At 38.6% G+C, this 24,158-nt stretch overlaps 1 protein-coding gene across 5 annotated transcripts; it reads left to right on the plus strand.

The window, feature by feature from the left end:
- The first annotated feature begins 1,293 nt into the window (after positions 1-1,293).
- Positions 1,294-23,799, plus strand: LOC146464543 (prominin-1-A-like). Of its 5 annotated transcripts, XM_085129371.1 has the most exons (25): positions 1,294-1,674; positions 4,429-4,499; positions 5,036-5,244; positions 5,865-5,985; positions 6,128-6,194; positions 6,915-7,004; positions 7,229-7,446; positions 8,852-8,929; positions 9,594-9,657; positions 10,051-10,127; positions 10,682-10,770; positions 11,337-11,489; positions 11,858-11,981; positions 12,481-12,575; positions 13,343-13,427; positions 14,994-15,140; positions 15,643-15,720; positions 16,359-16,451; positions 17,034-17,087; positions 18,203-18,283; positions 18,740-18,808; positions 18,934-19,023; positions 20,205-20,407; positions 21,401-21,494; positions 22,935-23,799. In XM_085129371.1, exons 1-25 carry the CDS (start codon positions 1,437-1,439, stop codon positions 22,938-22,940), a joined length of 2,694 nt encoding a protein of 897 aa, XP_084985497.1. In that variant the 5' UTR covers positions 1,294-1,436; the 3' UTR covers positions 22,941-23,799. The 5 variants fall into 5 exon arrangements, with proteins under 5 accessions (XP_084985497.1, XP_084985496.1, XP_084985500.1 ...); XM_085129370.1 differs by lacking the exon at positions 21,401-21,494; XM_085129374.1 differs by lacking the exons at positions 20,205-20,407; positions 21,401-21,494.
- Positions 23,800-24,158: the final 359 nt, after the last annotated feature.

Genomic DNA, 24,158 nt, shown 5'->3' on the forward strand with positions numbered 1-24,158 from the left:
GACAGTCAATAAAGCGGCGAGTTAAACACGCGAAGGGAAGCTAGACCTCCTCGCCTCAGTTGCTCCCCGCCCCCCCCCCCCCCCCCGTCCCGCCTCCTGCGATCACTCGCCTATCAAGAACAGAAACTGCCAGCAGTAAGGATCCCATGGGCTCCTTATGAGTCTGACTTAGGGGATAGGGGTAGGGATTTCAGCAGATGCTACATTGCCTTAACCAGAAATGGTGGATTGTTCTGGGTTGGCTCCGTTTGTCAAGGAATCAGTAGCATTTGTGAAAAAGTGTCACCGAAACGGGTTTTTCAAAAATTGAAAGTCTAGGTATTTTTTTCAAAGGCGTTAACGTTTTGATCTTACAAATTTACGAGATTTTTTTTTTTTATGAAAAAACTGAATTTCTCTCCCATTCCTTCCACTAACCGTATTGACGAAAACTAGTTTCTTGGTTAGGAGTGAGAAAAAAACAATGGCATGAAGAAATGCTAAACAAGCAATGGAAAGCAAACTTGGAGTATTTTAGTTTTGAAGGCTAACTGAAAAGGTTCTTGATCACGGATGGTACAAATTTAATCAGGAATCCTCGATTACGGCTCTTGATTTAAGATATTTTTTACATTAATAAGAGATTACTGCATCCTGTTTACTAACTTCTTCCGCCACAAAACGTGCCGTCCCAGGACTCCTCAGTCACTCATCAGCTGGCCTTATTTTCGCCTCGCCTTGATTAGTTTCTGTCCTGGCTGATGAAAATCAATGACAGCCAAGATTGGGTCAGGTTCTATTTTCTCGATTTCTGCCATTGTTCAGATATCACTCGAAAGAAGTTATTTTCTGGGTGAGGTCGGTGAGAAGAGTTAATTTCTCTCGCTCATGTGGTGGTAGCGGAAGTCTTTTCATAACTGGAATATCGAATATGTCCAGAAAATCTGGATCGGCATGAAGAAACATTTCCAAATTTGTAAGATCGGTTTTCGACGATATTGAAAAGATGTGTGTAAATCATGAGAAGAACACAAAAGAAGGGTGTTATGTTCTTCTGGTAAAATGTACTTCGTCTTTCAAGTCAGTTTCAGAGACGCTCGAATTTTCTTAGCGGTGAAGTGATTGACATCCAACTGAAAGCAAATTTTGATTACTATAATATATATATATATTTTATTTTGGTTACTGATTCAGGCTTTATCCGATCCAATAGGCAAGAAAATCAAGCGACTCTCAATGACATGACCACGATGCCTCGCGCGCGCAACCTGAATGGAACGGTGACGTCACGAGTGATTGTCGACGTGCGAAAGTAAATCGTAAAATGAACACATTTTGTTTTGATTGCCGCTACAATGCGCCCGCCATCACCGGTTTCTTTACTGCTAATTTCACCTTATTCCTGAAATCTTTTGCAAGAACAGGCAACATAAATGATCTGAGACAGCCGCAGAAAGATGGCCTTCTTTACGAAGGAGAACAATTTCGTTTTAATCTTTATATTGTTTCATATCGCCGGCGGTTTCATCACCGTAGAAGGCAAAGGTACTCTTCGAGGAGATAGCATTATCTTTTCTCCACTCAGCAAGGGAAGTAATTATACCTTGAGAAAAAGCAAGAGTGATTGGTTTTTGGCCAGTTACGATACGGTAGCAGAAGCAGTGGTTTTGTCTTTGAATTATTCGCCACCGTACGGTAAGTTTTCCTGTCATCTTATCATTAAACCGGAAATGATTTTATCAATGGCTCTTAGTGACTTTTTCCAGTGACTTTCAGTGACTTTTGCCTGAATCTCAGGCTCAGCGGAATATAAAGGTTTTCTTTTCTTTAATCGTAGACATGAATTTTATTAAGTGTAGCTTCAGTAGCTAAGGAGGTAAACTTTTTGTGCAGTGGGCTGTGTAATGTAGTGTCAAAGACCGTCACAGAATCAGTCAAGTGTGCGACAAACTAATAATTTCAACGCGCTTTCTCTGTCAAGTTTGTCAATTTTCAAGCGAAAATTGCTCATTATTTTCTCTTAAAGGAGATATAATCCAGTCGACGCAATAAAAGACTCTTAATGAGCGAAGGGATCGGAGTCAGTCGGTTGTATCACAAATCTCTAAATCCTAACTGAATTCTGATATGAATTATGATTGTGTCTTGAAAATGTTTGAAGCGTTTTTTTTCGAAAGTTTTCTGTTATACATTCGGCCGTAAAATGATAGAGCGCTTAAATAATTTTTGTCCTCGGTTTCGATAGTTCAACTGAACGTTTTAAGTTATGCCGTCAAACATTGTTGCATCCCCTTTGTCAATAATTTAGTGGATAAAATCTTTGAAAGCCGCTTTTAAAAAACTGAGATAAAACAAGCGGTATGTAATGGAAATTCAAACGTTTTGAACAGTTTTGTTTTACAACAACTCGACGATTAAAAACTTTCTCCGATTACTCTGTCATTTTCAACTCATTCATTCGCACTTGAAGAGAATGGCAGACCATATAAAGATCATAAGTTAAGGATGCGAAAGAGAAGACTACAATAGTTTGTTTTGATTATAAGATTCACCGGTTAATCTTTGTTCTGCCGACCCGGTACCCGCTCATTTTTCTCTGGTATTTGGAGGGAGTTTCATTGTATAAACGCGAAATTTCTTTGTAATCACCATGAACGTACGTGGCTTATTAAACAAAGACAAATAAGGTTATAATCGATCTGACTAACGCCAATTAGACAAATATAATAGGGTGGGTTGACGGACTCTTGATATTGCTTAGGATGATTATAAGGTTCCTATCTTCTCTTGACGAAATCAGTTTCCGAAATATGTTACCTTTGATAAATGGGGAGATATTTTAAAGAAACTGTGTTGTTGTATTGCTGTGCGGGTGAGGGAGTGAAAACTTCGTTTTCTCAACAGTTGATAAAATAAATTGGCTACCGTAATTAAAGACAACAAAAGCTGACATTTCGAGCGCTAACCACCTTTCGTCAGATCGTAACGATACACTCTGACAAGAGCTAGGGCTCGAACATTAGCTTTTGTACCTCTTTACGGTGGCCAATTCAGTTGATCAAACCAACTCATGTTAATTAGCTTTGAGCTGGGTAAAATGACCAACCGGTAAACACAGCAGCAGTTTACACAGCCATTGTTTTTTAATTCAGTTGTACTTTCATACGATTCGAGCCACTGATATTCAGTTCCAACCCGTTCTATAACCTGGACCCAAAAGATATTTTCAAATTGTTTCATCCTCTATTGCTAAATCTTACCAACTTTAGTGTAACTTTTAGCTCCATTCACGGTCACGGTCATGAAGAACAAGTCGCTCGAAGGCTGCATGCAAAGCCTACAAGAAAGGCTAGGAAGCAGCTACGATAGGATGCTAACGCATCTCATGCAGGAATCTTCTCCATTAAGGCGTTGATAATGCCACACTCACACCTGCGCAGAGAGGGAACCAATTCGGACTGAATAACGTTTTTTGTCCGAGGTAACAACAAGATGGGTCTCAAATCAGCCAACCTTCGCACGGAAAAGTCAGCTCGAGATTTTTCAAGTGGAATTTGTTTGTCGAATAATTACTGCAAATTAGTCTGTCTCCACTAACGCAATGAAAGTTAAGACTTTATATAAAAAGAGATCATTACCACTACACGAAAAAACGCCTTTGCGCAACATCAAATGTGTGGTCAAAGAATGTCAAAGGCCACCTTTGATTCGAATCGCAGGTGACAAAGGCCGCATTTGATTCACGCGCGTCAAAGGTGGAGGCAAATTTGATTCGAATCAAAGATATTTGTAAAGATATCACATATTTGATCCACCTTTGATGCGCGTCATAGGCGAAGTCAAAGTTGTACTACATTTGACATCACCTATTTGATTTCAATTTGACGCGCGTCAAAGGTAGGGTCAAAGTTGTTAATACATTTGAACTCACTTTTGATTCGAGCAAAGGTATATGCAAAGGCGTCACATATTTGACGTATTTTTTAAGCACATCAAATGTGTTGTCAAAAATGTTATTATATTTGACCTCATCTTTGATACGAATCAAAAAAAGAGCAAATCCAATTTTTTGTGCAGTGTACAGTCTACGAGCTGCGCTAATCTCGTGCCCAGATCTTCTCACTCTTTGGGAGAGTTTTATCGGAAGACAAAACGTCTGGGTTCGAGATTAAGCAGAGAGTTTAATCTTAATCCTGGCTAAAAGGAAAAAGAAACTGTGGTTCAGTGTAAGTCGTGCGTTCTCATCCAACACGATTGTGTTAGCATTGGATGCCTGGCAAACAAGAAGGATTTAAGTTTTGCTATAACTAAAATATTATTGATTACATGGTCATTGGTTATGTGCATCAGGAAACATCTAGGTTGGTGGCTGATCTTACAAAAATATTTGTTCTACTAGGCAAAACAAAGAGTCATAATTTGACTAACATTGTATTTATCGAAAAACAGATGCCATCAAAGATGCAATACGAACTTTTAATGGAAAGGCAAATTTCACTGCAGGATACATAACAAAAGAGGTGAGACCGGTTTGTTTGTTGCTGGGGTGAAAGGCCCATTTTAAACTTTTTACTACAGGGGTAATTTCTTGAGTTTTAGATTTTACTCAATGTGGAAATTTTCTAAACCGCCATATTGGATTTCAAAATTTTGTCCATGACGTCGGAAAATCGCCAAAAGTGACTCGAAAGAAATCAAAAGTCACTCAGAGGAAACTTGATTATAGATGATGTATCAATGTAAAGGCAGTTGCAAGTATTAACAAAACAAAACGAAAATGTAGCCTTTGGCCTTTGAACTTTAGAGTGTTGCTGCAGGATTGTTGAGGGAAGTATTGCCTCTTCTAACCCAGCGGAAGCCCTCCTCAGCGTTATGTGAAAATCTAATCTCCTGCCCAGATCTCCCACGGTTAGGCCGAACCGACTGAGATCTGGGTACGAGGTTAGTGAAAATCAGCTTTCGTTTTTGCAATGTCAGCTCACCCTGATTGGCCAGTTTACTGGCGATGTAATTGACCGATAGCTCAGATTTTATCGTTGAGTCTTTCTCTTTTCAGGTGATCTCAGAAAATCTCCCCGTCACCATTCTCACCTCCATTTCGCTCATAAGCGCCTTTTTAATACCGCTGGTCGGTATCGTATTCTGTTGTTTCCGGTGCAAAGGAAAGTGTGGCGGAGAACTGATAGAGGAGGAAATGGAGACCAATCCAAGGAAATCACGACAGCTTTTCACAGCTGCGATCTCAGTTTGTTCAGCTCTGATCATGTGAGTATCAGTGACTCATGGACCAATTCCCAATTTTCCTAATTTTGAAGGTCGCCTTCCGAAGAAAGAGAACTTTGCAGCGATACTGATGGAAAGAGAACCTCAAAATTGTGAAACTTTTAAAATCGAGTGTTCTATCTCGAGTACAGACAAAAACATAGCTCAGTGGTTCCGCCGGTAATATCGAAAGACACGGAGCGAAACATAGTGATTCTTTTATGTTATTAATATGGCAAAATTGCGCATTACAAACGTTTCTCAAAATTCAAAAGAAAAGAAAGAACTGAAGTCAACGCATAAGATGTTGTACGAATTATTCAAACTGACCTTATGACAGTTCCCACATGTACGCATGGCGTGCCTATCTTTTCTGATGGTGGGCACATGAAACTTTGATAATGGCGGTGATGATAATTATAAACTTTCAAATGTACTTTAATTCTGTAGAATAGCTGCCTTTCGACCACTTTTTTCGGTTATAAAACAGATAGAGAAGCTCCTGCACCTACGAAGAACGTATATGTACTTATCTTTTCTGATGGTGTTGCCAGAAGCTTCAATGGCGTTTAATGATGGCTGTGATGGTTATTGTTGACGTATTTTATGTAAACTCCTCATAGGGTTGCCGCCTTTTCAATCAGTCTTGTCAATGATAAAACAGAATTAGCAGTTCCCACGCTGGATTCTACGTTTATGAAGTCAATCGTGGATGTAGCTGTTTACAAGGAGAACACATTAAAGGTAGGTCTACCTTAAAGGTTTCCGAAGCCACTTGAAGTCACTGGCCTAGCGGTCAATCAAGAACTCAACTCAACTTCTCTGTTTTTTCAAAACAATTTACGTTGTTTACTTTTATGATTTTTTAATCGTCTTTTTCTGTTAGGAACTGTCCGAAGTAACTGGCGAAAATATGAATTTTACCATCAGGCTGATATCACAGGAATTGTCATGTGAGTAGAATGTTAGTTTTCTTCATAGCAAAAATTCGCCAATCATTGTTAATTTTAGACGAACATTTTCAAAGTTCTTTGAATATAATAGACCCTTCTCCAAAATGGCGACCGAAAATTAAAATAAGTTAAAATTAAAAAAGTATACCAACACTAGACAGAGCACTTTTACTTTAACAACCCTGCAAAATTTCAGCATATCAGGTGTTATATCAGCTGAGAAAATGTAAGTTGAAAAATGAAAAATTTACAGACGTTTGTATGACTGGGGGTATGACGTACACCCCCAGTCATATAAACGTCTGTAAATTTGTCAAATTTCATCTTACATTTCTTAATCTGGTATAACACCTAATATGCTGAAACTTTGCAAGGTTACTAAAGTTAAAGTGCTCTTTCCAGCGCTTGTATCACTTTTTCATTCAGTTCAATTTTAACTCATTCAAATCTGTTGCCGCCATTTTGGAAAAGGGTCTATTATGGAGCGGTGTTTTTCTTCAGATGTTCGTGTTTTAGAAGACTGACTTAATTCTGTACCAGTTAAGATAGTACATTAAGCAGCACGTAAAATTCATTTTGTTGGATTTAATTATAAGGTGATTGATATTTTACTTCAGTGATTTAAGTAAGAAGTGTACCTATAACATGCTTTAGCCACCCAGAGGTCAAAACTGAACGGAAATTGACAAGTTAATCTTGGATTGATTTTGATATTTGCAGATTTGCCGGTCAATATCACAACACCGGTCGTTCAGAGATCCGAACAGGCCGTCGATACTCTCTTGCATGATGTTAGGGAACTGGGACCAAGTAAGTTTCCGTGTTAATTTACCAGAAATAGGGGGAATGGGCTTTGATGACGGAAGGATTGTGGTAGCCTATGTTCTTACTATGTTCAAATAAAACCATCAGATGTAGGTAGATGTATACACACACAAGCCAATTAGGCCAATGCCTACCCATATCAAGGAGAAGGTCTTTTTACTTGTTGCAACCTATTGCTCTCATTATGTGTTTCGCATTCTGCTAAACAGAGCTTACAGATCTGAAAGACTCGTTAAAGGATGTCAAAGATGTAGTGCAGAATCTAAGCGCGCAAGGTCAGAAACTTCGTACTGGCTTAGATGAAGCACGTAACAAATTGACAGAAGCCAAGACAGATTGCACTAATGATCCGCCATCAGTTACGGCTGGCGCGTGTGATAAGATACCTGCTGGAGATAATCTTCAGGCTGAGGCCGACTTCAATCAGGTAATGTGCTACTGTGATCCACTTTAACTCACTTATGTCCAGAAATGCACCTAACCCTGAATTTGGGTACTTCATATAAAACAGGTCTTTTTGTCGTTTTCATATGACTTCATGCTTGACAGAATTATGTGTGTGACATTAGAGACCTTTAGATTCTAGTACGAGTACGACTACGAGTTTCTCCAATAAACAAAGAGCGCGCGCGCGTGAACCAGTGTCATTTTGACGGGAAAACGTGATAGCTGTCGTCATTTTACTACGAGTTTTTGTGAGAATATCGTAGTGGCAAAAACGAGTCCTCGAAACGTAGGTGATCTCGTCTTTTTGGAAACACGAAAGGACTTCACTATCATCATTCAAGCCAACTGCGTCAAGTTCGTCGTTCGTAAAGAGTGAAATGAAACTTGCTGTGATATATCTGTTCTTAGTACTTCGCTAAAAACTCGAAGTAAAATCTCGTAGTCGTACTCGTACTCGTACTAGAATCTAAAGGTCTCTATAAAAACACATTGATCATTTTAACGTAATATTCATCACCCGATAGTTTAACCATTGTTGTACAGCGCTTTGAGCAATTAGCAGACACAGTGCTCTATAAGTGCTCTTATTATTATTATTATTATTATTATTATTATTATTATTTTAGTGAGAATTAAGGTTAGGGGACGCCTTGTGATGTCTATCATACAGTTCATGAATCTCATTAGCGTGAATGATGGGAGTGTGAGAGGTTTCCTGACAACCGAAGATAATTGGGCACTCTTTTTCCCGTTGTCTTTAAATCTTATGTCGTTGTACTCTTTGTCCTTATTTCCTATTTCGCAGTGAAAACAGGTTACAAGTATCCAGTTTATCATGTTTATAGTGCTTGCTACTGTGCTTGCGTTCGTTCGATTTCGCGTGACGTATGTGAGACGTGTTACACGGCGCCTTTCACAGCGCGCTGTGTCAGCAAACACAAGTTGGTTTGTGGGAATGTCGTAAAACATGCCAGGGGGATATCAGACTAAGAAAAATGCTATATTCATCGTGATCATGTTACGGACCCAGGCCCTCCCAGTGCTCTAGCTAATGCGCTGCCACGTTCATATGCGATACGCGTCCTGGGTTCTGCATTCATACTGTTTTTGTAATGATCACACATACCAACTTGAAATTTGCCGACAATAATTTAAAACTTACTCTGGGGTATACAGGTACCTTAGGTGGCAACCGGGTTGATCTGACAGAGACTCAAGTCAATTCTCATGATACTTCTTCAGGAATCTTCAGTGATCAAACTCGCAGACGAATTTGCAATCGCAATGTCTATGTAAGGAAATCTCACCTTTTCTCGAGGCTGAACTGATTTTTCGTGACATTTCATTATATTTAAAGTGTAATCAAGACTGTTTCTTCGTTGTAGGTTCCAGATGTAGCACAAGAGTTATCAAACATAGAAGCAATTCTTGCGAGAAATGACTTTGACGCGCAAGGCACTCAGGTTTGTGCATGTAGCAGATTTCATTAATACTTCGTAAGATAATGAAAATAATGTAAATTCAGATTCTTGGTCAACATCTCTTCGTTTTATTTCAAACATGTATAGGGATTGGAAAGCGGGAACCCTGGTAGTAAATGTGTAGTACAACCCTACCATCGCTGCCATCGTGTTGCGTTCATGAGGGAGAAATTTACCTTTTTCATCGAGCTACATATAAGCTACCTGTAGTGGGGCTTCTAACGGGCAATTATTATAACCCAAAAATAATGTGTCCATTCAAATTTACTCGCATCTCTGAGATATTAACCCATTTTGGAAGAATTTGTCTCCGTTAAAAAAGGTCTCCAAATGGCCGGATTCGAACACCAGCACGCCATTCCTCAAATACTGAAACCGCATACTACTATTGTATTGTCCAGGGCTACTGACATGAAAAGTCAAGGTATATGGCTTGAACATTTAAATAACTCGCATACTATATTAGATTTTAACCATACTTTTTTTATGGTGTCCCGCTCGCGCGGGCCTTAGGCCATACAGTAGGTGACAAAGAAAAACAAAATGATTTGATCAAAAAAAATAACAAACAAGCAAACTAACAAATTAAAAGACTGCAAAAGTAAAATCAATCAACGTTGTAAACCATATGCATCCTTCTTCTTAGGGGCAGGATACATTCAATTCAATGCCTGCGAAAGTCTACGAGGTGACGTCATCTGGAACAGAAGGTGAGCTTTCCTCTTCGCTTCGCTAACCAAAGCGTTCGTAACTCACATCCATTTTCCCTCCCCATTCCCTGCAACAACGAGCTTATTTTGCAGCGCTGTGATCGACGTGAGACCATCTGTCTTGAGAAAATATTGCTTAAGTAACGGTTTTAACGTTAACCTTTCCTGTGCAGCGCGCATCAGTACTGGTGTTGAAGCTCGTCTGATTACTGGTTGAATTGAAGCTTTATCCTGATCTTTTGTTAGTTGCTTTAAATAAATGATTTTTTGCTTTTACTTTCTTTTCTTTTGTGCTGAAACCCAAATGAATTACTTGATCCGGCTAATGTTGTTTGAAATGAGGATAAACCATTTTTGTTCTAACAACATTTAATTCTTTATTCTTAACTCCAGAAATAATAGATTTCACCAAAGAACTCCAAGATTTTGCTTCCAAGATGGTTGATTCGCTGAGAAAAGGTGGCAATGCGGTAAGTTGTTTCTTCAAATCCTCCTTCCTTACTACTCCGGCGACAGTGGCTTTAAAAAATAGCTAGCCGGATAGCTAAAGTCAAAGTATGATCTCATTCTATGACCTGAAGAAGTCGGATGCAAAACGTGTCAGCAGTCACACGCACACAGGAATTACGAATTTGTCCTGTTTATTATTATATAGACAGGAGTGTTTAACTGGAAAATACACCACTCGTATTTTCCATAGCCTCACTAGTGAGGATATTGATGACGTCATTTCCCGCTTTTTCACGGTTGTTTGTGCAGACAGTCGGTGAAAAGTAGCAAGCGGAAGATTTGTCTGTATATATAATAAAACGAAAATTACATGGTGGCTTGAAGATAGGCATTTTATTTTCTCGCGTTAAAAACAACATTTACCACTCGTAAATAAAATTCATACATTCGCGCCGCCGTGCATTATCATAACAAAATGTCTTCGTCTTATTATTATTATTATGTAGTATTTCAGATACTTTGCACATGTCTTGCAAAAATGAACACCATATTTGTAACCCTTCCTCTCTTTCAGCTTGAAACAGAAATTTTACTTCCAACGAAAACTGAAGTGCACAGTATATTTGGAAAAGGTGGATTATTGAACAGATACGATAAATACAGGTACAGTGCAGCGGGTTTTACAGGGTCTAATGAATAAAAGAATGTCGTCAATACGACATGATACGGCGGCAATTATTAAATTAAATAAGAAAAGATTGGAGTACTTCAAACAAGCAAGCGGAGTACGAATATACCACAAACAACTTTCGCCACGACAGATATCCCGCGTTAACTCTGCCACCTCAAGGTAGCTAGAACCAAAGTCACCGCAAATGGCTTTTCCTGTTGGTAGAATTGATTAGAATCTTAATGTTCTAACAATCAAATGGAGTACTATTTGTAAAAACAAAACAAAACAAAACAAAAATAGACTACAGCAACAACAACGACACGAACGACAGGCGACACAAAACCACAAAAAAAAAAAAAAAAAAAAAACCAAAAACACAACAACAACCATAAATTTTATTAGTGTATCCTCGTATGGACTGTTTTCTTTAACCGTACAGATAATTTAATATAAATGAAGTACGAGCCAAATAAAATACCAATATTGTTCCAAATTTTGCCTTGAGGAGCTTCGAAGTTTGCAGTTCGATAAAATGTTGGATTGTTGTTTGTTTTAGGTGGATGACGCTGCTGTCCATCTCGCTAGCGGTCGTGTTTGTTGTGCTGTTGACATTCCTCTCACTCATATCCGGGGCTCTTGGTTCCAGTCCATCTGATACACCAAGCACACGCTCGGATACTTCGAACTGCGCGGGAAGGGCACTAATGTGGTGAGAAAACAACAGAGTTCAGCGAGTGTAACTGTAATAAACTCTTTTAACCTTATTTGGTTTCCATTCTGTCTAGTCTGGATAGAATTATGAAGGAATAGGGCATTTTCATGATGGCGTCATTTTACTACAACTACCAGAATTCATTTCATTTTCCTTTTCAAATTCAAATTTTGTAATCCCAGTGGACAGCAAAGAACAATAGCTCTAATTAGCATGAGAAAACAAAAACAGAAGGATTCTGGTAGTTGTAGTAAAATGACGCCATAGTGAAAATGTCCTATTCTGAAAGTGTACTTCTATTTATGACGCTTTTTGTTGCGTGGAGTGATAGTTTCATGAACATGTCATGATTTCCTTTTCTACAGTGTTGTAGGTCTGTATTTCTTCAGTGCATTCTTTCTGAATCTCATTCTGGCTGTTACATTCTTCCTGGGAGCCAACGCCACTGTGCTTTGTGAGTCAGCCGCTGACCTGAGCCTGTTAGAAAAGGTGAGTAACCGAAGGTGTTGAAAGCTTGCTTGTATCGTTTTAAACACCCTAAAGCGGGAAAATCTATAAGCATTTATTACCACAACAAAGATGAAATCTTAATAATTGTTAGGGAATTATATTTTAATTTCGACAATACGTAGGTTGACCTGTTCTAGGTGTTAGCTCTGACAGTGGGCAGCAAAGAAAATGTGGTGGAGCTTTGCTACAGGCTGCAGGGCGAGTCCTCTCTCGCATTTTTTATCGCAACAAAGGCGTACCCTCACTGCTTACTCTAATTCGCTAATCGTGTGAAATAAATGATGCAGGCCAGAATCGAAAGGCAAGCCAAGTAACTGCCACGCGCGCCTTAGCATAAAGCTTGTGTTGTGGTCGGGAATTGAATTGGTTGCCTTTACTCAACTTGAATAGAATGTCATCGCTCCACTTGAACAGGATCGAGAAAAGAGAGGGTATATTTGCGATGTTTATCAACGTATGGTTGTTCGCTTTGTTTCAGACCATTGATGATCCGTCAACTTTGGGGTACTATCCTGTCTCTAAAGCAGTGCTGGGAAATGGAATCATTGACATTCAACTATCTGATATACTCAGGTAAACAAAAAGAATGCAGGGGAATGGTGGCTGGGGGGGGGGGGGATTATAGGAATCGGTTGGTAAAAGGCGATAAATGTGTTCCCAGACCAGGATTCCCAGACCTAAGCGAACGGGTGGCCATGCGGCAGGAGTTTAATTTGATTTCTGCCAACAATGGGTAACTAGAAGTAATACGGCGCAACCCTGCAAGGATGGGGGTGCTTGACAAGCACAGAATACCCAGCATAAAATAACTTGGAGTATCACTTTGTCTTTTATCCCTGTGGATGGTATGCTAGTCTATCAAGGGAAAACCCAGTATGGCGTGAGTAGAAGTATTACTACTTCCAAAACTCGAAGAAACTAAGAGTATTACCACTCCTTCCTGGGTGGAATGCTAGTACTTCTTATAATCACCCTCCAGCACTGTTCGATGTTACACATTTACACACCTGGCATGAGTGGAGAAAGAACTTTTGTTGTCTAAGAAGCAAGAGAACAGAGAGACTACAGGCGCAAACCTATACTGACCACCAAGGGTCCGGCTGAGTGTAAATCGTGTCCCAGGAGTCTACAAAGTCCACATTATACAGTGTAAGGGAATAACCCTGTTTTTCCATGTTATCTAATTGATTGTTTCAAGAACCATCAAACAATGAATAACCTTAACTAGTTTAATGCTAGTGATTCAAGACATTTACTGTACAGGGTATTAGAGCTCTCTCATGACAGATATCAGTTCATTTTAATTTTAAGGCGCAATTTTCTTTATGCTTATTTTACAGAAGATGCAGCCAACACGAGACACCCTGGGAACTACTACGACTCGACAGCAAATTCAAATTTGAAAACATGACAAGTTACAAAGATGTGAGTCTATGAATTCAAATTTGCGTCGTATAAGTGTTTCATAAAGTGTACACGTCAACTACCTAAATCAATGTATAGTTTCAACAGGTCACCACTACAAGAATGTGCAAGATCTATTTAGTATATTCTTGGCCCTGGAAATACTTTTATATTCACAAGACTCAGCATTGATTGAAATTTACTGTCTTCTTTTTAAAATTATTTACGGCCGAGAAGCGGTTGTTGGAAACAAACCCGGGGTATCCAATCGATGGAAACCGATGATCGGAAATTCAACGATCAATCGATATCAATCGATAACATTAGTTAATTGGTACCGATTGGTATCGGCCAATCGATGACCAATCGATAACCACACAAAAACCGTTCATCGATTGCTATCGATTGGCTCAGCAACCTTGAAGAGACGTCACGCACGTTACCTGTCCGATCATCCGCCATTTTTAGGAAGCCCTGGGGATGAAATTGGAAAAAACAAATTCCGACCCAGAATATACCAAACACCAAAACTAAAATGGCTTCCTACTATGATGAAAAAAAAAGGAACGTCTTTTTTATCTTTTGCTGCATACTTTATTTCTTTTAGACACAACTGGCGCCTTCATATATTTTTTAGTTTGTATGTATGTGATCTTTGTTTTAAGCACGATTAGGTTCGTTATTATAAGGCTAGGTATTGCTGCTTTATTCATTATTTTGTAGCAACTCATGCTGCTGTTGTTGGCAATTTCATTGTTAGCAAAAGTACAACTTCTGTTACCAGAATTTTTCGGTGAAGGCACGATGCAACCACTTTCCGTTTTTTGAAGTCTATAGATTGGCCCATGGAACAAACTTTTAATTTGCAAAAAAAAAAAAAAAAAACGGATTCCTGTGGACGGAGCATTAACGTTAAAGAAAAAGAAGAGAGTATTGTTCTCCTGTTAACATTAAAATGAAATGTGTTTATAATTACTGCGTAAAAAGTTGTGTCTTTTATGCGTCGATTCCGGTTCCCTCAATCTGCAACCAATCGATACCAATTTATCTATCGATTGGTATTGATAATCGATACCAATCGATAACCACACGAATCTTCGCCATCGATTGGTCATCGATTATCAATATCAATCGATTAATTGATATCGATTGGTATCGATGGATATCGATTGTCATCGATTATCGATTCCATCGATTGGATACCCCGGGAAACAAAGTAAACTGATTGTCTTTACAAGCGGTGACAAATGGAAAATGCTGTACTGTTCGGCTGTAACCCAAAAGAGCGTACCTGGCTGTAACCATCCTGATCCCGAATTATTCAGCCTTCCTTTGCATCCATCCATTCGTCCATTCATCCGTTCATCCATCAATCAATCAAATTTATTTTTGTACGCGTCCGTTTCAATCCAGCAATAAATTGTTACGGATAATCCTTCGTTTACGCTTTAATAACCTACTGTACAAACCCCACATCCGTAGATAAAGGCTATCGCGGATACAATGTAAGTGTGTCCTTAAATTATTCAAAGGAAACAATGCAAAAGAGTTTTTTTTTCACTGCGTGCTTTGTGTATCTTGTCACAGAAAATACCAGCAATGGATGAAATTCTTGCGGAGCTCAACGCCACGTTAATAGACATCAGACTTGTATCAGAAGACACCAGAAAAGCTGTGAACGATACTTTCATGTCTGGAATCCAAGAAATCGAGTTCTTCAAATACGCAATGGAGGTAAAAAAATCAAGCTAGGTTTTCAACAACGCTTGCGCATTACTTTGGTATTAAAATGTTGATGCGCACTAGATTTTGTGGTAGCCAGTTTTGGAAATCAGGTTAAAAGTCGGTTTTCGTTTTAACAGAAAAACCAACACTGCATGAAATAAGCACCGTCTTAAAATTTCATTTTTAAAAAGTAATTGTTTACTAGCAGCTCATTAGAGAAAGAAAAAATCGGCAGCATATTCTAAAGGATGTAAAAAGGAAGCGGCTTGAAACTATTGAATTTAGTACCAAGAAGAAACATTTTTTAGTCAGAATGTTTACTTATAAGTCTGGATGTTCGCCGGTAGAAACGCTGTACAGTGGAACCACGATATCGAGGTTCTGTTCCGTACATTTTAAAAGGCTGGGCTGGAGAATATCGTTCGTTATACCGAGGACTTCGCTGTATAGAGGTTCGTTAGATCAAGGTTCCACTGTATTAACATGTTTTCTTATTTGTTTGGTTTTAAAGACGGCGAAACCTTTGTTAAGGAACAGTTTATCGCTGACAACATTTGCCGGCGATCTGGAAACCGCGGCTTCTGAACAAGTGAGTTTCACTATATTTACGGTATGATACTAGCAGGCAAGTCAAAAGTTTTAAGAAAACGACAAAACATTTAAGTTTCGACAGAGACTTCTGCCATCTTCATTCTGTTGTCACCTTTTATCATAATTAACATTTTTGTCTACTTATCATAAATTCAACTTACAACGCTTTGTACTTAAATGTTTTGTCGTTTTCTTAAAACTTTTGATTTACGGTATAGTAAGAAAGAAACGAAACAACAAACAAACAAACAAACAAACAGACAAACACCAACAACAAACAAAAACGTCAACCAGGAAGCAGTGGAACAAACAAACAGAGAGTAAACTGTTGTACTTGTGCGTTGACGATATAAGAATAAAAAACAACAGAGAGAATTAAAATGATCATGAATACAAGCATGCAAAGAATAACGAAGACGCGAATAGAAGAATTAGTTTGAAATGAAGTAACAAAGTCAAACAAGAGTGAAATACTTTGTTTTAAGAAAACGTTTCTTCGAAATTGTTCAAGTTTTAAGTTTCTCCGCATTCGTTTCGTAGAATTGGTAGCAAAAATGTTTACTGAATGATCGTGGGATGACATTCTGAACAACAGTTTTAAAGCCCTAGAGCCTTGATACTTTCTTCCTACTTCAGGTCTCAGCAGGAGTTGCAGGAAAGCTACGTTCGACCAAAGACGCATTGAAGAAATTAGAGGAAGATACAGTAAATACATCTAAAGCACTCGTGGTGAGAACATAATCCTTATAAATGTTTGGGTTGTAATTAATTTGGAGTAATTTGATTAATCAGTTAAATACTTCAATATACATCTAATATTGCAACAATGTTAGAAAGAATACAGTCAAATAAGAAGTAATTAAGCATGAAAACTTTATTCTCGGATCAGTTTGGATAATTCTCAGAGCAGCCAAACGATTACAAACGATCGCGGACGTTTGCAAAATCAGCTGTAAGAAGGAAATTGTCCAAAACTGTTAGTATACAGTAACGAAAAACTGCTTTGAGTCGTCTGTTGAGACTGAAATTGTAGTTTGCCTTCATATGAAAACGCTATTTAATATAATTGCAGTAAGGTACGTATGTCCAATCACTCAAATCACTAAATAGATAAACAAATAAATAAATAAATAAGTAAATAAATAAATAAATAAATAAATAATGAAATGAAATGTGGTGAGATAGCCCACCACGATATTATAAATCGAGTTCGAGCCACCATAGAAGATTTCCAGCCACGGTACAAGCCGGTCACACTTTAATGGTTTGCGCCAAGATTCAAACGATGCCTTTGTTCTGTATCTTTTTCAGGGTGAACTGACCGAGAAATCACAGCTTTTGATGACGAAAAACATGAATGTAATGGTAAGAAAACTTATCTCCATCATTTTACTCCATGTGGAAATAGTTAAAACGAAAAAAAAAAAAAAAAAGAAACTTGATTTTGCTAACGCCATTCTAGTTAAAACATTTTGAAGACTTGAAACAACTCCTTCCAGTGTAAGATTTGTCAAAATCATGATATGTACAGCTAGCGGTGGTTTTGAATTCCTAGCGCTTACTACATCGCATACTATGTTCATTTTTAAATTTCAAATCCAACATCCTTCTCGGATTCTCCTCTTAACTTTTGAGGTAGGAAACCAGGGAACTTATCGTCGATAACAATTTGCCTCCTCTTTGTAGGCCTTGAGGGCCTCCACAGACGAGGCAAGTTATCGACGATCATTTTCAATCGACAACTGTTAGCGTTCAGAAATAGGTTTCCACACACGAAAAGTTTTGTTGTCGACAACCTGTTTTTTTTTCAGGGAGCTGGAAACTTGTTTGTAATGCGCATGTGTACATCGGGCAGAAAATGGCGGCCACATTTAGGTCGAGCTGCAATAGACTTTAGGCTTCGATGACTTCCGTCACAGACGGGTGAAAGTGAGTTGTCGATAACAAAACTGCCCCGTTTGTTATTGACAATTAAAGTAGTCTTCAATTTGAAAAGGAAAACTATTTTTCACCATTTGTAGGGCGGTAACTTGATTTACACGAGATGTTTTGTCATCGATAACTGTTTGCTATCGACAACCACAGTATACTTCACGTTACTTCAACTATGTTACGATTACACTAACTCGTTCAACTTGCAGGAACTAAATGGTAGCAACCGGAAGGAATTCACCGCCGTGTTCTAACGTTCTCCACAAATTAGAGGTTAAATTTGGTCATTTCACGTTGTTGTTTTGCAGAGAGCGGAGAAGAAATGTACCAAAATTCAAAATGCACGTATAGGGCGATTGTTTTTTCCTCATCAAACCGATTGTTTTGTGGCGTTCTCGTTGTCCGGTCACTGTACAAAGTAACAAATACTCTTCAGTATTTGAGAGGAATCTGTTAAAGATTAAGGATTCTTCGTTTATTTTCTTTAATGCGTACTAAGAAGTTGTTTACTTTTTGTAATTTTTACTTCTCTTTGCTTTTTTCCCAAGAACGATGCCAACAAAATTGATCTTTCAAGAATAGCGTTTAGAAATATTCTAGAAGGCGACGGTTTGGTTCTTGCAAACGAGGTTAGTTCTTCTTATTAGCGGCCCGCTTGCACACTACTACAGGGAGAGGGAACACTTCAATAGATCCAGTGGAGGGACCCGGGAGACCCAAACCCACTTTTCTATTAAATGAAATATGGCCAGAAGGAATTCTGGTTCCGCTTTTGACCGTTTTCACTTGCCCCTAACGTGCAACGGAGAGACACGGAACAAATGATTTGTGAATCATTCATTTGCCAAGTAAGCTTTGCCTGGACGTTGTCTCATATAAGACTGAGAAGTAACGACTGCAAATGAACCTATAGTTGCGTACAAAGACATCAAAGAAGGGAATTCGCATTACTACGAAGTCCCTCATATCTGGAGTGTTCATGCCCTGGGAATTTTTATCGACTAACTCACATAAAAAAATTGCATTTTCTGGCAGATTTTTGCCAATAGTTTTTCTGTTGAATTGATTTCTTTGTTTTATCTTAGGCGGGTAAAAAGTCGTTAGGACGTACACTTGGCTGGATGGATCAATATTTAGAAGACACAATAAACAAGGTAACAAAATACATCATGGAAGGAAAGGCGAAACCATGTCGTGTCTTGCCAACCAACAATGGACATACGAGCGTAGTATGAATATGATTATGAATGACATCACTCTCCATTTGTTCTTTCTTTAGTTGAGAAATGACGTAGGAGATTGTCATCCAATCAGGAACGTGTATGACATTTTAGTGTCTGAAGTGTGTGCGAATGCTGTGAGCCTGGTGGTGAGTATGTATGACGTCATTTAGTAAGTGAAAAGGGAACTGGTCAAAACAAGTTTGTTCGAAGAAGACCCAGCTTGACTGGGATAGGAGACACCACCCGTCTCATGAACATTACCGACAAAATTTTATTGGCTTCAAAATTTGAGTTGACACAGAAATTCGGGTAGCAAGAGTCAGCATTGCGAGTTAAACTAGAAAAGTGAGGTTTGGATGTCAGTAATTGTTTTACTACTGGAGCAAATTTTACTGCTGCAGTATTTTTTAGTCTGGATGCACACCATCTTTTGAGGTAAGGAAGGAGGGGGGGGGGGGGGTGCAGGCAGAGACCACCATCTATTTTGTGCTTTGGTGGGTCCTGTTCGAGTATAGTAGTTTTGAACACTTCCCTAAATATCTAACACTAAGTGAATATACTTGACTGATATACATTACGTTCTCCAGTCGCAGGTAATATGGATTAGAGATGTCGTCCAAGTAGTTGGAGGAAATTAAACTTGTTTTAATAGAAATGTTTTTCGTGGTTATGGTGAAATGACTTTTATCTGCTTATCTGAATGCTCCTGCTCGCTTAATTACTTGCTCCCGCAAGTACGATCACATGATCACATTACCCTAATTTTGGTCGAACTTCATTGGATTCCGGTCTCTGAACGTATTAAAATCAAGATTCTACTGCTCACCTTCAAGGCTCTACTACACCAACAATCTGCTACCTGCATTTAAAATTTGATAACCCACTACTCGCCGTCCAAACTGTCTGGTCACGTTCAGCATCACGCCTGAATTCTGTTAACTTGAATCTGAAGTCCTATGGGTCTCGAGCCTTCTCTGTTTCTGCTCCCGAACTTTGGAACAGTTTGCCAGATAGCAATCCGTTCATGTGACAATCTAAATACTAGTTTTAAATCCAATCTTGAAACCTTCCTTTTTTTAAAAAGCCTTTTATTCTTAGCGATTTTAGTTTGTTTAAATGTTAATTTAGTTAACTCTTGCCTTTTATGAAGCTCCTTCGAGCAGGACTGGATAGGCGCTATCTTAATCCAGGCGTTTTCCATACAACACCTTGATCACCTGTTGCCAAGGATGATGTGGAACGGGTTAATTGATAAAAGTTCTTGTTGTTACAAGAAATGTCTTACTATAAAAAAGCTTTTCCCCTAACATCTGATTTTTGTTCCCAGAATGCCGTGTGGTTATGCCTTGGTGTCATAGCATCGTTTTCTGTCTTAACTATAATCCTGTGCGTGCGTCTCGCTAAACATTTGCGGCGCGCTAAACCTGGTGAAGACATTTACTCTGAGGAAGGTACATCAAACTACGGGGTCCCCACGAGGCTGTTTGACAGGTTCCCTAAGTTTAACAGAAAAAGGTTTACTGCGCCATGGTATGTATTCTGAAATAATGCTAATGATAGTGATGATAAGGAAGGTAAACAGGCATGCGCGGAAAGAGACAAGCAAACTGCGTATGCCCGCATCAATACGATATTAGGAAGCTTAAATAATCGCGAAGAAACACCAATAAAATGAAGTAATGTTTTCCGTCGCTGTCGTCGTTGCTTAAGCTCTCTATTAGCTCCAAGACTGAACACGAGTACGGCTTTCGAATTTCAATCATCATCATCATCATCATCATCATCATCATCATCATCATCATCATTACCACAATTATCATCAGCACCATTTGGAAGTCGTACTCGTTCTTGATCTCGTGCTCAGTCTCCCCCTTTTCCGTCAAAGAACGAAACTAAGTGAACACGTAGCAACTTACATCATATTCATTTTAAAAAATGCGAGTTTAAATTATGCATAAAATTATATCTTTTTTGACTTGACTATACTTCCCGTCTTTTAACAAGTTAAACCTATGAAAATCGGAAATAAAACGTAGATGTTAAGAGACCCTTATCACTCCGCGGCCATGTTGAGTCTCGGGGGAATAAAAAGCTTTGTTTTCGCACGGCAAGCCTCGGCCAGACGCGAATTCAGTACGAAGCTTGCCGTGCAAAAACAAAGCTTTTGATTCTCCTGAGATTCAACATGGCCACCGTGTGAGAAAGGTCTATGAGGTGGGGATATATCACTGAAAAGGTTATCCGGTCCGATTAATCAGTAAACAAGTAAACTTGTTAAAATAGTAACACCATTAACCCTATATGATACTGGGAATTTTTTTACAATAAAAATGACGAAATGAAGTAACGTTTAGTACACTGAATATGATAAATATGTTAGGACATAAAATGTAAAAATTAAAAGAAATTACCGAGTGGAACTGTAACTAAATTTAATTCCATTCTTATTCTTTAAAATTGTGGTTATATGAGCGCGGTGTCGAGTTAAAGTAACATTAAAAATCTTTTGTCTAAACTGAATAGGAGAGCACGTTCAACTTCTCCCTCAACTCCTTCATCTTCTGATTCTTCGCCGGAACGTCCAGAATCGAAGAAGTGGATTAAATCAGTATTGAAGGTACGTCAATAGCTTTCGGTCATTAAGACGTCGTTTGATTAACAATTGATTCAGAATTTATTTCAGTGCAAAGTTAAACGGTGTAACGTTATCCTGAAAAAACAAATGCTTCTAAACATTCCCAACTATTAAAAAATAAAAATCAGTAACAAAACTATACGTTCTAAAAATAAACGGGCTCTGGTGGTTCCTTCTTCAGGAGCTTGTTTTAAACTTGCACCCGTTTGTGACTGCTGTCCAGCTCTGGTAACTTGGCCAAGAATTAGATTCTGTACTTGCAATGATTTGAATGCATGAAAGAGCAAGTTAGAGCAAGTTTTTCAACCTTTGATAGCCTAACGCACAACAAAAAAGTTAACTTGTGTCCATTTACAACTCCTAGGGCCCAGTTGTTCAAAGCCCGATTAAGCTAATCCTGGGTTAACGTTAAAGTTTGATTCGAGTTTACTTACTAATCAATAACAATTTTTCTAAAAGTTTCTGCCCTTCAGTTTAAAACTTAGACTTTTCTTTACCTTAAGCTTAACATCAGATTTTAAAAACATTTTTAACAAGCGAGATAAAAACCTCGGTTAACTTTTAATTGGGGATTTGTATTAATCGGATTTACAACAACCGGGCCCTGGCTAGTTGGCTACGCTTGAATCACTTTGCATGAGTACGTTCTGATTATCGGTTAAATTATACACATAAAAAATAAGATAGCAATAACACTAATTTTCACATTTGTCAAGATACGACAAATACTTTCACTTTGATCAAGTTCAACACGCTCGAAATTCAGTGCAAACTTTTCACTGTTTGGTCACGAGACACGACCTTCCCACGGCAAGTTGACTTTGGTATGGGCGTGCACTAATGGGCGATTACTGCACACCTCGTGTAATTGCAATTCAACTTACGAGTCCGCTTGGTTACCCATGAAAATCTGTGTTCTAATTTCGCAGCTACAAACTTAGGGAACTGGTCATAACGTGTTTGTTCGAAAAGGACCCACCTTGTCTGGGGTGGGGGAGGGGTATCAAAGACATCACCTCTCTCATGAACATAACCAACAAAATTTTATTGGCTTTAAAATTTGAGTTGACAAAGAAATGATCAGCTAGCAAGAGTCAGCATTGCTAGATAAAAAAGAAAAGCGAGGTTTGAATCTCATTGTCTTTTTACTGCTGGATAGAGGGGTGGATAGGCAATGAAGACACCATCGGCTTGGAGGTTGAGGAGGGGGGAGGGGGGGGGGGAAGGCAGAGACCATCATCTAGTTTGTAGTATAGTAGATTTGACAACTTCCCTTACGCGGCTGATTGACGTCTCCGTTTGGCGACAGCTTTCACGTTTTCGGAGAAACCCTAAGGATAAAAATAATGTTATTTATTACTTCAGCACCAAACTATATTCCAAGTGATTTCATGTTTCTGTGTGATTTTCTTTTAATTGCAGTCCTGATGATGTCGAGATGGAAGAAACAGTATTTTACGAGAGACCGCAAATTATTCATCAACCGCTACCTTTAGCCATTACAAAGATTGCTGCAGCCTCAGTGATCATTGATATTTAAGTGAAAGAAAGAAACGAAAGATGGAAAACATACATTTAAAGACGGTGCCTCTGTTTGCGACTGTACATCGCAGGATGGTCCAAGAAACTCTAACCCCTAATTTGACGGAAGCACAAAGCAGCATCCAGTTGCATTTTAAGTGTTGGCCAGTATAGAAACACTTTTTATTGTCATCATTATGTTAGAATACTGTATACTGAAATTCAAACCATTTATCGGAAATTCCCCAGTTCCTTAGGATTAGCGTTGTTAAGCGTTGGCTTGATGGAATGGTGTTTGCCACTTCTGCTCTTCAGTTTGAACCGCCAAAGGAACCTGACCGATCTTGTATTGTTGTATTGCCTTTCATCTATAGAAGGATTCAGATAGCCCCTAGTTAGAACCAAAAAGGCAAATTGATTGGGAGCGTATGTCCAATCTAATTTACACAAGTCTAGCTGTGCGCGAACTGCAAAAGTAAGAGCCTGGGAGCTAGTTGAGTTCAATCGGTGACGTCACGCAGTTAAAAGTATCGGAGACGCCTTGTTACCAGGCCTTCTTCAGTTTTGTCTCGGGGAAGAAAACATTGGCGAAGGCCAGTCATTTTATATGTCCATTATAAGTTTTTTGCGTTTATATTTTAATCTTAAAACCTATTTATTGACAACAATAACAAATTTGGTGTTGTATTGTACGAAAATGCCGTGAAAAATATAGTTCAAAAACTCTCTAGGTCTAAATTTAAATTTAAAAAAAATTAGAATTCCACTGTTGGAATTTTTCCCGTGACTTTGTTGAATTCCTTTCATTACTATAACCTCTATACAGATTCACGATATTATTTTCTTAACGAAACTGAAAAACCGTACGTTATCGTTTTGTATCCATGTACTTTAATTTCACAACTGTTTAGTGAGCGCTTTTCACTAAAGAAGAAACAAAGATGTTACACATTTTTAAAAATAGTTTTAGACTACAAAACAGTCCGATTTTTTTCTTTTCTTTTGTTTTTCGTTCGTGCATCCCTCCAACGAACGCATTGACTGCGATCTTTCAGAGTGAGCTAATGAGGAAATAGGAATTAGGACTAGGAATGCGGTGTGTGAGCGAGGGTCCATGCTTTTGGC

The sequence above is a fragment of the Pavona decussata genome, unplaced genomic scaffold (genome assembly GCF_977016875.1).
Source record: "Pavona decussata unplaced genomic scaffold, jaPavDecu1.1 SCAFFOLD_161, whole genome shotgun sequence".
Lineage (NCBI taxonomy): Eukaryota > Metazoa > Cnidaria > Anthozoa > Scleractinia > Agariciidae > Pavona > Pavona decussata.